Source organism: Pelobates fuscus, chromosome 2, assembly GCF_036172605.1.
Source record: "Pelobates fuscus isolate aPelFus1 chromosome 2, aPelFus1.pri, whole genome shotgun sequence".
In the NCBI taxonomy this organism is placed as follows: domain Eukaryota; kingdom Metazoa; phylum Chordata; class Amphibia; order Anura; family Pelobatidae; genus Pelobates; species Pelobates fuscus.
The window spans coordinates 360503953-360517951 of NC_086318.1; the positions used below are offsets into that span (position 1 = coordinate 360503953).

A 13999-nucleotide genomic window follows, 5' to 3' on the forward strand; every position below is an offset into this window, starting at 1 on the left:
CCTGACATACAGATATGGGGGAGCTCCTTGGTCCCTTTGTTTATAATATATATTTTGTGGAGTTTAAAAAAATAAAAATAATAAATATATATATATCTCTCTAACTCCTCTAGCAGTCAATTTACCTGGGGGCCACTAGTCTAGCTCTTTACTTTTATCTCCCAGGGGGCCTCAGATCTCTGTTGTCAGAGGTGTTTGCATACCCACAAATCTTTACTCCCACACACACACACACACACATACACATTTTTATTTTGTGTGTGTTTATAGAGTAGAGATTTGTGGGTATGCAAACATACATACACTTCTTCCCTGCACAGACTCATTACTGAAGTTCTGGCGTACACCTGCCAAATGCCGGAACTTTACTAAGGAGACAAACAAAGGCACAATCGTGGCCATAATGCTGAACATACCACTGGCAATTCAGGACACAGAGCCTGGAACTCAGACATACCTCCATACTGAGGTAAGTAGCTGTGGGGAATTGTACTTTGAGACCAATGCTCTAAAGGATAGGACTCTCTCTAATCCAGCTCAGTAAACAACAAGCACAACTCTAGTTGTGACCTTTTATTCTAAAAACACCGACTTCAAAATAAATCCGTGCACTAGGGGCATTTTGTTGGTATTTTAAGGACAATAAAAGAATTAATAGCACCCCATGTCTGACCTTACAGCAAAGTTTTGGATTTCTTCTAAATTGTGCATTTAAAGAAGGGTGTTTTTTTTTTTTTTTTTAATTGAATTCTCATGCAGTTATAATTGATGTTTTGTCCAGTGCTTTGGTCAGGAGTATGGAGTGTCAAATAGTTTGCGTGTCACGTTAACCTGTGACATGGTATACATATTCTGTTTAAGCAGTGCCCTTACATACCAGATCACATTGCAATGTCCCAAGGGGGAAGGGTTACTAGTATTTAACCGTATAATTGTTTTTTACAAATGAAATGCACATTCTGTACAACAGAATCGCAAACACTAGTCACAGTGCTCCTTTAAAATCTTGCTCTACCACGTTATTTAGATTTGATGGTAAATTATTCCCTTGCAACCTAAATGGAGCATGACTGGCTTGTATGTGTGTAAATGGCTCATTTTAGGCAAAAATAGAAAAGAACAATTCTCCAGCCCTTATTCTTCCAGCTCAGCTAGTAAGGCCTAAAATGTGCATTCCTTTGGTTGGTTCACATTGTATAAATGTCCAGTTCACGTTTTTTTTGGACTGTCAAGGCAATTTTTTAAAATAACAATACAGATGTTGTCAGGAGGCTGAAAGGAATAGATTGCTTACAAATATCACAAGATAGAGCCAACTCTTATGCACTATTTCTATGCTTGACATATGCTTGACAAAAGGCAGTGCTACTTTGTCAAACTTTGTCAAGCCCTCAGTAATTCTAATGATGGAGGCTCTTATGAGATACTCCATTGACATCAGTTTTGTACCCCTCGCTTGTGCGCAAGAGTACATTGCTGATGCCCGCTGCCGATGTGGCACCAGAAGCTATAGAGGACCTCGAGAAAGATGGTGATAGCCAATGATGGACAGGTTCAGGTAAGTAAAAACTCCCATCCCCTGCACCTCCAGGCCACCTCACTGGAAGACGCGGAGTTGGTGGTCTCGGCAAAATATGCAGAAATCCCAGGTTACAGATTTGCTTTTAAACAATTTTTTTTTTTTTAAAAATGCTGTTATCAGCACCAATGTTGGTAAAGTATGGGGGTTTACGTTTGGTCCCTTAGGGACCATTGTAACTTATTATAAAGCTTGTATTTTAAAGTTTTATTTTTTTTTTTTGGTCTGCATCTCTGACCTTCGTAGTCGTCCCTGTTTTACTTTAGCATTTGAGTTCATTTCTGATTATCTCTGTTGAGCTGTTACAAGGTTTGGGTGCCAAGATTGTGTCATGTTGGCTTTATTAAAAGTTCATAACTTATCTAGTGTACAGACTGATTAGATTTGTAGCTTTTGTTTGCTGAACAATTTCAATACACCGTAAAAAGGGTAGCAAAAGTGTTAACAAAATGGGTGTTTGAAGAAGCTTGACATTTCAAGAATAATACCCAGCTTATGAAAGTGTTTTGCTACATTGTTACTTGACTGAGATACAAAAAGGTGTATACTTATAAATGTCGAAGTTGCAAAACAATTCTCTGCATTGTTGGTGAGGCTCCAGCACGTTTCTTGAGGTGTCACAAAATGTTTACTTGTAGAATACTTGCCCCTGGACATCACTGTGTGTCTTTTAAAAAGTTGTCCTAAAGCAAACAGATGCTTGGATTCTGAATGCCGAGGGATTTGTTAAAGGGATAGTTCTAGGCTATTGCAATTAAATACAACAAAAAAAAAAACGAAACAAAAAACCCTTTTGTTTCGCATCTTTTTATTAAACCCAGATTAAGAAGTAACAGACACCTGTCAGTAATTCATGATGTTCTATGACCGCATGCTGAGCATGTTCTACTGCCATACCCAGGAACATATTCTAGAAAATGTAACCGTAATGTAATTAAGTTCCCTTAATTAGAAAACCAGAATGCCAGTGACTACATCCGTATTGTCATGACTAGAGCAATAGATGGCACAGAATGTGAGTGGCACGGTCACATAAAACTGTGGGAACCCCTTAAATAAGTGGGTTGGCATGCACCATGACTCTGACTTTGTTTGGTCTATGCAGTATGGTTTATTCGGGGCTTATAATATCAAGTTCTTCACTAGTTAAAGTAAAGTCTTAAATACTTGACATTGCAAACCTGGAGAGTCTCTGGCACACTCACCAGGGGTGAATTACTTCTGACCAAAGGTTGGGGGCGAATGGAAATATTAAGCACCTTTTTTGCATCTACCTGTGCTTAAAGGAACACTATCTTAGAAGCCTGTTTTTCTAATGCTATAGCGTCCTGTTCAATGTCATTGAGAAGCCTTGCTGTGCCAATCAAATGGACTATGAGACCATCTGTGTAAAATAGCCAAGTTTCAGGATGAGTGCATCAAAAGGCAGGTTATCCCTGCAATGAAAAATATTTTACAACTGATGGGTTAAAATGAGCAGTGCATAGCACCCAGACAACTTCATTAAGATTCCAGGACAAGTTTGCAAGTTCTTACAGAGCTTGGAGTGCCCATTTTAACTATGCAAATTATGTGGAACTTGTGTATTGTCGAAGTGCCAGAATGCATCTACAACCCACTAATATATTTTATTAATATAGATGTGTTTTATTTGATAGACAAAATCCTTTTTACCCTGTTATCTGTGAATGGTCTCGCATACAATAACAAACCTATTGTGAAAAGGAATAAATTGTATTACTTCAGGAAAGGTGAAACGTGAGGCTGTGCTACGTTACGGCCTGAAAATAGTCACTTTATCGGGTAAATGGAGTCAACCTAGCTAAAAGACTGTGAAGGGGAAAAGAAAGGAACTAAAAAGGCAGATTTACATTTTACAAATTGTTAATCTGGCTATAGGGCTGTCAAACTGCAGATTATCCCTCTGTGAATATTGCTAGTTTTTCTTCCAGTAACTCAAGCTTCCCATGCCGTCTAGAATTAATTTGCATAGTGTTGACAATTTAATGTCAAGTAATACTCCAGTATTGGCCATGTTGCGTGAGCTGGATAAGAGTTGATGCAAATCATATTATTGTGTGTTGGAATACACTCATCAGCCTTAAATTTCAGGATCCTGTGCCGCCTCTGTCATGTTGAGCATGGCACACTTTGTAACCTCCAGTTCGGAGGCTCAAAGTACAGGACATGATGCACGTCATTGGTCTCATAGGTTTGCCGAGTTTTCATGGCCATATCACGCCGACTACATGAGTTAGAACCCTGCAATACGAAGTCTGTTTATAGTTTGTCATGTCATTGATCTGTGGGGGAAAAGTCTTATGGCTGAACTGTTGTGCAGATCCTTGTTTAACATTGTATTGAATATGTACAACACCCAATGTTGTACATCTTCTGTGGGATCCTTGCCCTGTTGTGGTTCCTATTGCCCAAGATTGCTCTCTGACATATTGGTGTTCTTCTTACTAACTCTTCTTCGTTTAGACTATTTGGCTTTTCTAGTACCCACAACACTGGCTTGTTTAATTGTTTTAAGAGTATTTCTGGAATCGTTGACCGTGGCTTACTTTCTCACACTGTATTTTCGCCTATCTTGGACACACGAAGGTCCAGTAGATGTATTTTGCTCTTTGTTATTTTATACTAGCTGTTTCCGTATTCTGTGTTTTGGGTTACCCCATCATGACCTGTGTGTTTGTATCACAGAATAAGTTGTATTGGGTACGTGCTCTCTAACCTCTAAATTTCTTTTATATTCTAAATTTCTTTTTTTTTTTTTTTTTTTATATCCTTAAGCGAGTGTAATTCCTCAATAGTTTATTTGATTTTCCTCTCCACAAACTATATTTAACTCGTTCACCTAAAACCATACCTAGCCAGAAAGCAAAATATAAAAATAAAAAGTAAAAATGATTTGCACGTTGCTGTTAAACTGGAGTATATTCTTGTAACCCTGTCTTGAAGACTGTAACCTGTAAAAATATTATTTGAGGCCTTCGATAATTGCGGCTGAAGCCACGGCAGCCTCAGATGCTCTCTTGTGTGTTAGAACATGGAGAAATTGGAGGGTTGAATGTGTTTTTAAAGGAAGCACGGGAAGACACCACCCAAAAAAGCAACATGACCCACACAATATAGCAGAACAGCTAATTTTCACTGTGATTTGTAGACACTAGAATTTTTTTTGTAATGCTCCGTTTTACTTCTAAAAATGGGTAACTTTTTGACCAACTTCTATTTTGTGAGGGTGATTCTATTTACCACTGTTCTATGTTTTTAATCCAGTTTTAGAACTTGTTTGACTTTGACGTACAGAAACTTAAAGCCTGCTATTCTGAATGCCTAGTAAAGGGCACCAGGTACCGCCATATGTTAGGTTACTGATTGTAATGCTGGATGTGGTGTGTGTGTGTGTGTGTGTGTTTTTTTTTTTTCATTTAATATTTTGTAAAATCTTTATTTACATTTAATTGTTCATAATATAACCAACGCAATAACATAAGCTCATTGCACCATCTCCCAATATCAATCTCTCTACACAGTGGATTATGATTGCAACGATTTACTAAATTAACTGTACCTATAAGACAAGGCTGCCCTAGGCATCTATTTATGTTGGATGTAAAAACTATGCTTAAAGGGATATTAGAGTCACCAAAATAACTTTCGCTTACTAAAGCAGTTTTGGTGTATAGATTATCCCCCCTGCCGTTTCACTGCTCAATTCTCTGCCAGTTAGGTGTTTAATCACTTTGCTTCTGTCTATTCAGCCTGAGCTACAACTCCCCTATCTGACACAATCTCCATGAAAACAAAATGGTTTCATTTTCAATCCGATATCATTTACTGTAAATTGAACTTTAATCACATACAGGGGGCTCCTGCAGGGTCTAACAAGCTATTAACCGAGCAGGAGATATTAAATTCTAAAACTTACATAATTTACAATATAGTAAGTGTAAACATTAGATGACTCTTTACGGGAAGTGTTTAGGAAGGCTGTGCAAGTCACATGCAGGGAGGTGTGACTAGGGCTTTATAAACAGTTAATTAACTCCTAAATGGCAGGGAATTGAGCAATGAGACTACAAGGGCATGATCTGTACACCAAAACTGCTTCATTAAGATACACCTGTTTTGGTAACAACCAAACATCCTGCCATATTTGTATGGCACATTTACACTAGACCAGTGGTTCCCAAACCCCTTCCAGTCCAGGATTTAGGGATTACCCAGTTGTGTCCAAGGTGTTTTTAGAAGACGAAAGAAAAAAAATCCTTTTAGACCCAACTGGGTAATCCCTAAATCCTGGACCTGTAGGGGCGCCTTTTGAGGACTAGTTTGGAAACGACTGCACCAGACAAATCTCTGTTCCTGGCAGACTCCTTCACGGTTTACTGTGATCGTGGCTGAGTTGCATGCATGGGCAATTCTGCCTGACCACTTCAGTCAACAAAGTGTGAATAGTGCTTCACCCCTAGTGTCGCTGTCACCTGCAAACGCATCATTTCTGTTTATCTTTTGACGAATGGAACTGCTACCAAGGTTCTATTGAATAGGAAGCGATCCTCCTGATTGGCTGAACATATTTTTGGCCTAGGAGACCATTGCAGAAGCATTTAAAGGTGTATAGATGTGTGTGTGTGTGTGTGTGTGTGTATATGTTTTAGATTTGAATGCATTAAAACAAAAGGTCACTTCCAGCTTGAAATCTTCATTTAAAAAAAAAAAAAAGCGCTCCATTCGCCAGCGCACGGTGTCCCTTTTGGTGCAAATAGAGCTAATTAAGCCATGACGGCTCTACAGCAGGACTTTGGCGAAGTTCAGATTATTACTGCTTCCATTCCCATAAACTTGACTGTGCAGGGAATTATTGGATATGTTTCATCAGTCTCCGTGAAAAATATGGGAGTGCCAGGTCTGGCTGAGACACATCTTTGACCACTCACTGTAGAAACTACAAATCCTGGGTATCTGCATCGAATGTGGAAACTTCGATTGTATGTGTTTTTTTTGTTTGTTTTTCTTTAGTTGGAATATCTTCTATTAATCCATTAGAGAATGGATTTATTGCTGGCTTTGAAACACCTAGGTGTTCCTTGCTTCCTGATTTCTTGAATATTGTGGCCAAGCACAGTGATAAATACCAGGGTATAGGGGTGTTGGGCTGTGCCGAACTAATGCACCCTATCGGACAAGCTGAATCAAATCCTGGAGACTGCAAAAGCAAAGTCCCAACACTTCCTAAATATGAATCTGATGGATATGTACAGTATAAGTGTTCCTGAAGGTACTGGGTGTCCTATTCTGTCTTGCATGTAAAATTATATAGAAATCTAGACAGAGGGAGAGATCGAGAATTATAAAATATTCATACGGTCTTACTCTTGTTGGCACCCATTGCACTACTAATGGAATGTTAATGAGAACGAACAGGTTGGGGATCATTGAAGCATACTGTCCACTTTACATGAATCTACTGTGCTATTGGCCATTTTAAGTGGCACTTGTGCTATGAAATGGAGAGCAGTGCACTTGTTTTGAGTCAAGGAGGGGGATTGGGGGCAATCCAGCTGCTGGCAGCTCCTCAACAAGATTTATTGCTGGCAGTGTTCATTTTCCAGCAGCTGTTTCAGAGCAAGGTCCCTTACTTTGTGTAACTGCCCGGGCTTGTCACGCACACGTGCAATAAGAAGAGAAAACCTACACAGATCTGATTACTCGCCCATGCCAAGGAAATGTATTTAGATACTCTTACTTAAATTTCCTTGCAAGCTCTCAGCTTGGCTGTGAGCGGAGACTGCGGAGTGGATAGTACGTGCTTGTGTGTATGTCGTTTTATTTTTTTGTAAATTTTTCTGTGAAAGAACAAACGCATGTTTACATTTAATTCTTTACCACAATTAAGTTTGGTGCCAAAGGTACATATGACTTATATCCATGCGTGAATGATCAGTTTATATTTCAAATTGCTGTATTTTTTTTTTTTTTATTTAGTTTTGTTTAATTGTAATAAAAATACATAATCTACTTCAAGACGGTGCTGCTTTATTTGGGTTTTACTGTAAGAGTAAATCACATGTTTATGCTATTCATTCTGTTTGGACAGTCTCATAGTTTTCTACACGGGAGCTTAAATAGTTGATACTGTGCGCATGTTTTCATGCAGTTAGCACCATGTATTAAACAAAGCCATATGCAAGCTGTGTGTGTGTTTGTAATTCTATTTAATGAATGTAAGCCAATTCAAAAGCTGGATGATGGATCCTACATATCCTTGCAATTTGGGCTGAGAGTTTTCAGTCCCTTCTTGGTTTGGTCAGAGGTTGCTGTAGACCTAGGGATTTGCAGCAATTTCACAAGCCTTAATGTGTACTGTTCCCCTCCCTCCCCCCAAGCAAAGTAAAAAATTAATATAGTTTTAGTTTTTACGGAAGACATCCTTTGATCTCTGCCTGACTTGCTTTGCCTTTGCACTCGCTGGTAGCATCACAGAAAGTCCTTTCCGAAAGCCTCAGATTGATTTTCACTATCAACCACTTAACCACGACATTAATTTCCTGAATTACTGCACGTTAATAATCTGAAGTGAGTATTGTAGCAGTGGGGAGATTACTACCTACTCCTGCATGTGAATGATTGATGGCTTTTCACGTTCTGCTTGTGCTCAGATGCAGCACCAGTTGCAGTTTGGGGTAGTGAGAGAAAAGTGTTTCGCTCTGCTTTTTTTTTTTTTTTTTTTAAATTCTTTATTTTTAGCGTGCATGAAAGTATAACAAGTGGGCTCGTCATGCCCCAACAGCTTTGACCAGCATATATACAGACAATTAACATTTGGTTGGCATGTGAAGTATTCTGCACAATTTTTATATAAATTAGTTGGCATTAGTGTTATAATACTGCACTTTTTTTTTTTGAAAACATATTAAACCATCAACATTTTGCACAAATGCGCTATGTAAGAATACAAATATTATTTAATTCTAAACTGTGCCTGCTGAGACAGGCTTGCATCACATAAGAGTTAAGCGGAGCGTGGATAGTTGTCAAACATTTAGTGGCACTAACGCCGCCAAGCGGACGGGTAGGACAATTATCTATTATCTATTGGGGGCTGTTCCAGAAGACTAAGGAGCGGGAGCTACCTCTGGGAAGTGGCACTCACCACAACTGGTGGCCTGTTTGGCAGGGCGGTGAGGTGACATTCCAATTTGGTTAAGCCATTTTGGCGGGTTGTAATTAAATTGCTAGGCTGTTGTAGCCTTATTTGTGGTTTCGCGTTTCCACGGTAGGCTGTTGCAGTATGGCAGGGGGACGGTAGGCCTTCTCCCTGTCTGGGCAGCATGCCACCCGGTGAAGGGCTATGTTACTGCGGTCAAGCTGAGATGTAGCTGGGTGGCGTACGGCCCTTATTGCAGGAATATGCCCTATGTGGGGGACAAGGTAGTTGCGTAGTGTGGTCGCAGATGGGAAGGGGGGGGAGGGGTGCGATGGGCTCTGTCCTGGTGAGAGTCAGGGTGGCGAGTCAGTCAAGGAGGTGTTCCTATATCGTGTCTGGTCCGTGTGGGCTATTTGTGGGCAGTGGGTAATTGCATCCTAGTTTGGGCGACCCTTTAGTCTAAGAGGTCTTGGGGTAGTGGGAATACATATATTACACATTACAGAATTGTGAGGAAAGAAAGAAGTGTAAACCAATGTTCTCTTTAGCAGACAGTCCGTGGCTGTATACGGATATCTGGAGCTCTTCTTGGCCGTTGACCCCGTTTTCAGGTCTCAGCTCTGTCAGGCAGGGTGGCTTGTGCGGTCCTGGGAACAAACTCCCGGATTCTTGCCGGGTCCAGGCCAGCCAGGCTAGGCTCCCCATTCGCAGCCGTCGGCATAATACCCTGGGCCTTCATGAGGTCCTCCAACTCCCGATACGTTCCCGCCCTGTGTGTTGCACCCTTAAAGGTGAGCAGGATGGTGTGTGGTTGGCCCCACCTGTATTGGATGTCCCGGTTCCGGAGCACTTGCAAGAGGGGTCTCAGGGACCGTCGCCAGCTCAGTGTGTGTCTTGTGAGATCCGGAAAGACCTGCAGCGTCGCTCCTTCAAAAGTTATCGGAGTCTTCCTCCGGATAGCCGCCAATAGTGAGGCCCTGTCCTGCAGGGATTGGAATCGGAGGATGAGGTCAGGTGTCATGTCCTGTGGGGCCTCTGCTGGCCTGGGGAGACGGAACATGCCGTCCAGTTTCATGGCTTTGGCCTGTTTAGGAGGGAGGAAAGCTTCCATGAACCGCCGTATGAAATGAGGTAAGTCTGTAATCCCCTGTGATTCCGGTACTCCCCTTATCTTGAGGTTGTATCGCCTCCGGTGCTCTTCCAGTGCATTGATTCTGCCATCTGTCTGCTGTAGTTTGTGTTGTAGGTTTTCCAGACTTTGTTCTACCGCTGTCAGTCTGGCAGTGTGGTCGGTGTTGGAGGTTTCCAGCTGGGTGAGCCTCGAGGTGTTGTTTTCGATCGCCTTTCTGAAGTGGGCCATGTCACCCTGTAAGTTTGCTCGGAGTTCCGCGAGCATCGCCTTTAATTGTGATGCCGTGACCGGTTCTCTGTCTCCCGCTGTTGGGAGGGTAGGTCCCGTCTTTTTACTGGAAGTGGCACTGTCCCTCAGTCCTGGGGAGGATTCCTCCGAGGAGCACGATGAGCCCTCATCAAGGAGCGCCATCTTGTCCCACGCGGCCCTCTGCGAGCAGCGGAACAATTCGCCAATGTCATGGCTTACCGGGCTTTTGTCAGCCTTTGGTCGCTTGTTTTTGCGCCCCATGCTGTCAGGCGTATAGTAGTGGAGTTTAATTTACTTATTTCTTTCGATTTTTGCAGGTTTTAGGGCAATAGTTTGCAGAGCACGGGAGAAGTGCGACTGCTCTGGTTCGCTGCTTGGCTCCGCCCCTCGCTCTGCTTTTTAAAAAAAAATTTTTTTTTTTTTTTATTGGTGTACCCCCCTCTTTTTTTGAATTGCTTTCTCATTTCTCAACTTTCAAAATGTTTCCACTATGCATCACAAAACTTTAGCTGAATGAATCTCTCTTGCCAGCAGCTAAGAGTCACATGAAATGTCAGGTCCTTTAGGACATCAGACGAGGGCTTTGGGCAATTATCTGTGGCCTTTGCCTCTGTCTGTAATGAAAGGAACCTCTGCGCTACGCATGTTTCGGATTTTCCTCATGTACTCAAGTGGCAACCTGTCATCAACCTTAAACAAGCATTTCATTGGAAATATTTAAATATTGCTCCTATCACAGTATTTCTGGACTCCTTAAAGAATCACGTGTGCTTGTTATTGATATAATAGAGCAGCTAAAAATAAAGAGAAAATTCAGACCCTAGTTACTGTTTGGCCTCATTCATATTTATATTCTTTAATTTCCACTTCAAACTACTCGTGAATGAAAGATGCAGCAATCGGACATCCACAAAATGTAAATGTAATGTTCACTCCTTATCTTTTCTATAAAAAGGATCTGTCTCTAGATTATTTTTTTTGCACTTTAGCGTGTTTTATTTATTTTTTCTCCACCTCCACTGCCCATTATCTAGCTTTTTGTCTGACTAGTCATTCTTGATACTCACTATTTTTATTTTTTTCTGTTGGTTCAGTGGAGGCTCTATCCCTTTGTTTCAATTGCTTTCCCATAATTTTAAGCTTCCTCAATCTCCAGAAAAATGACATCTTACACTCCTGCCACTCCCTAGGACTCCCTCCCCCCATAACAGTCCATTCACTGTGTTTTCGATATATGCACTTTTTCTGATGGAGTACAAATAGACCCTTATTTTGGTGGTTTAACATATCCTTTTTGTTTTAAGATCCATTATTTGAGCACGATCCTAAAACAACTCTCTGGAAGCGCCACATGCACACGGCACAGCAAGATTAATGTTAAAAAATAGTGGTTTGGTTTTTAGAGTGTTCAGGTTTAAGAAGAAATTAACTTTTTGTTTGTTTAGAAATGTCTAAGAATACTGACCACTTTTTTTTTGTCTAGCAGCTGCCAGATATCCCATCGAGCCTCACAACATGAGTCCAGAAATCTGGATTGCCCACGAGCTTCGTCGGATCGGAGATGAGTTCAACGCATCATTCGGTCCAAGAAGGGTAAGAAAATAGAATATATTTCTTGTATCCTCTGGTGTAACGTACAGGTGCAGGATTTTAAGTTAGCCAAAGGAGTAGGCCTCACAAAGGTCCCTAACAAATCTTTAAATATTGCCTGTAAGCCACAGTTTATTTTTTTTATTTTTTTGAAAAAAATGCAATGTTTACATTACAGCCTAGGGATACCTCCACTGGCCACTCCACAGTTTGCTACTAGAGGTGCTTCAGTGTGCAGCACTGCCATTCAGTGTCTATAGCCTCTGCATGGAGTCACTGAACTTTCCTCATAGAGATGCATTGATTCAATTAACGCTATAGCCAATCATCTGATGCTGATTGGCTCTAACGGTGTTTTGCTCCGCCTCTGCCTGCCTCCTGCATGGAGTCACTGAACTTCCCTCATAAAGATGCATTGATTCAGTTCATCTCTATGCGGAGGTGATAATTGGCTATAGCGTTGTTTGGCTCCGCCCCGGCCTGCCTCCTTGGCTGAGAAAATCAGAATTGCCAATCTCAGCCAATGCAATACTTTCCTATGAGAAAGAGATCACCAAACAGGCAGATTAGGGTCAGAGCCAGCAGCAGCAGACTGGAATACAGGCAAGAGTTTATTATATTTAGGGGTGCCAGGTGGGTTAGATAGTGTTTAACACTATAGGGTCAGGAATACATGTTTGTGTTCTTGACCCTGTTGTCAGTGTCGGAACTGCCAGGGGTCACAGCTGTGACGTCACTCCAGGGGGCCCTGCGTACCCCTGCAACCGGGTTCCCACTGCCGCATGTTGCGGCCACGGCCACGCCGTAGATCCGACGGGGCCGCACGTTAAGGGGCCCATCGCGTGGCCCAGGACCAGAGTATCTCTTTTTTTAAATCCATATGCCGAAATCGGCTCCAAGATCATCTTTCAAAAGTAAAATTTATTTTAGTTTTCATACTATAATACTGTTGTATGGCTTGTTTGCTTTTTTGTTTTTATATAACCAGTCATAAGGCATTTGTAATGAACACCAGAACACTTGCATGATAAAATATAAACACAGACCCTCTTGTTGCTCCCATAACTGGCATTGCCACTAACCTACTTACACAGAACATCCCAAGAACATAGCGGCACTGATCATGCAGAAGTGCTACAGGGGTGTTTTACACACAGAACTGAGTGCCTCACCCCAATGCATACTTCATTAGCGATCACTGGGATGAATAAAAGGAAACTGACACACACTTAGAGGTGGTGGTTCCTTTCTAATACTCCGCTTCTACTTCTTGTTGCAACTAAAACACATGTTCCTCCTCTGTTTTTTTTTTCTGTTTTATATTCTTTTAAATGCATCATAAAAACTGTTACCATCAGGTACAAATATTAGCTTGACCTGTGCATAGTCACTCGGTGTGCTAGCTCATTTACACAATTACAAAGTTTAAAACCTGGAACATCGGCCTGCTTTTTATATCTTCTTTCAGTAAACCATCCTAATCGTTTGCACAATAACCTTAAAGGGACACTATAGTCACAAAAACAACTTTAGCTTAATGAAGCAGTTTTGGTGTATAGACCGTATACCTGCAGTCTCACTGCTCAGTTCTCTGCCATTTAGTAGTTAAATACCTTTACTCATACAGCCCTAGTCACACCTCCCTGCATGTGACTTGCACAGCCTTCCTAAACACTTCCTGTAAAGGGTCATCGAATGTTTACACTTCCTTTATTACAATCTCTGTTTCATTTAGAATTTCTGATCTCCTGCTGTGTTAATAGTTTGCTAGACACTGCAGGAGCCTCCTGTATGTAATTAAAGTTCAATTTACAGAGCAAGAGATAAACTTCTAAAGTAAGTTACATTTGATTGATACAGCCTACATGAAAATAAAATTGTTTTTGTCCATCACAGCCAGCGGAGGTGTCGCTAGTGGTGCAAAAACAGAAAAAGAGATATTTAACTTCTAAATGGCAGTGAAACTGTAGCGGCACGATGAATACACAATTGATTAATTTAATAAAGTTGTATTGGTGACTATCTTATCTCTTTAATTTTGCTGTCCAATATTTTTATTGAGATATCTATATCTCTTTATAAAGATTTATCATTGTGGGTTTTTTTTTTTTTTTTTTGGTGGTGGTGGTGGTGGGGGGGGGGAGGAGCTACCAGTGCAAATTGTCAGCTGGTTCATTTAGAGATTTGTCCTTGGTCCCTTTACCCACCACTCTAGAAAAACGTTCCATTTATATAAACTGCCACCCAAGCTGTATTTACGATATGAATTCCGTGAATAAAACGATACATT

The 13999-nt window shown here is 41.0% G+C and overlaps 1 protein-coding gene and 1 long non-coding RNA gene across 6 annotated transcripts in view; one reads left to right on the forward strand and one right to left on the reverse strand.

Annotated features, from left to right (window-relative positions):
• Positions 1–13999, reverse strand: part of LOC134587360 (uncharacterized) — a 748302-nt gene that overhangs the window by 100289 nt on the left and 634014 nt on the right. The window lies entirely within an intron of this gene.
• BCL2L11 (BCL2 like 11) overlaps positions 1–13999 on the forward strand; it is a 189589-nt gene that overhangs the window by 36882 nt on the left and 138708 nt on the right. For 3 of the 5 annotated variants that reach the window (XR_010086627.1, XM_063443674.1, XM_063443673.1), the window contains exon 3: positions 11603–11712. Coding sequence is in view for 4 of the 5 variants with exons in the window: in XM_063443674.1 (XP_063299744.1) it covers positions 11603–11712 (110 nt within the window). In the remaining variant the exon portion in view is untranslated. Of the gene's footprint in view, positions 1–11602; positions 11725–13999 lie in introns of those variants that run through there. The other 2 variants (XM_063443675.1, XM_063443676.1) reach the window with 2 other exon arrangements.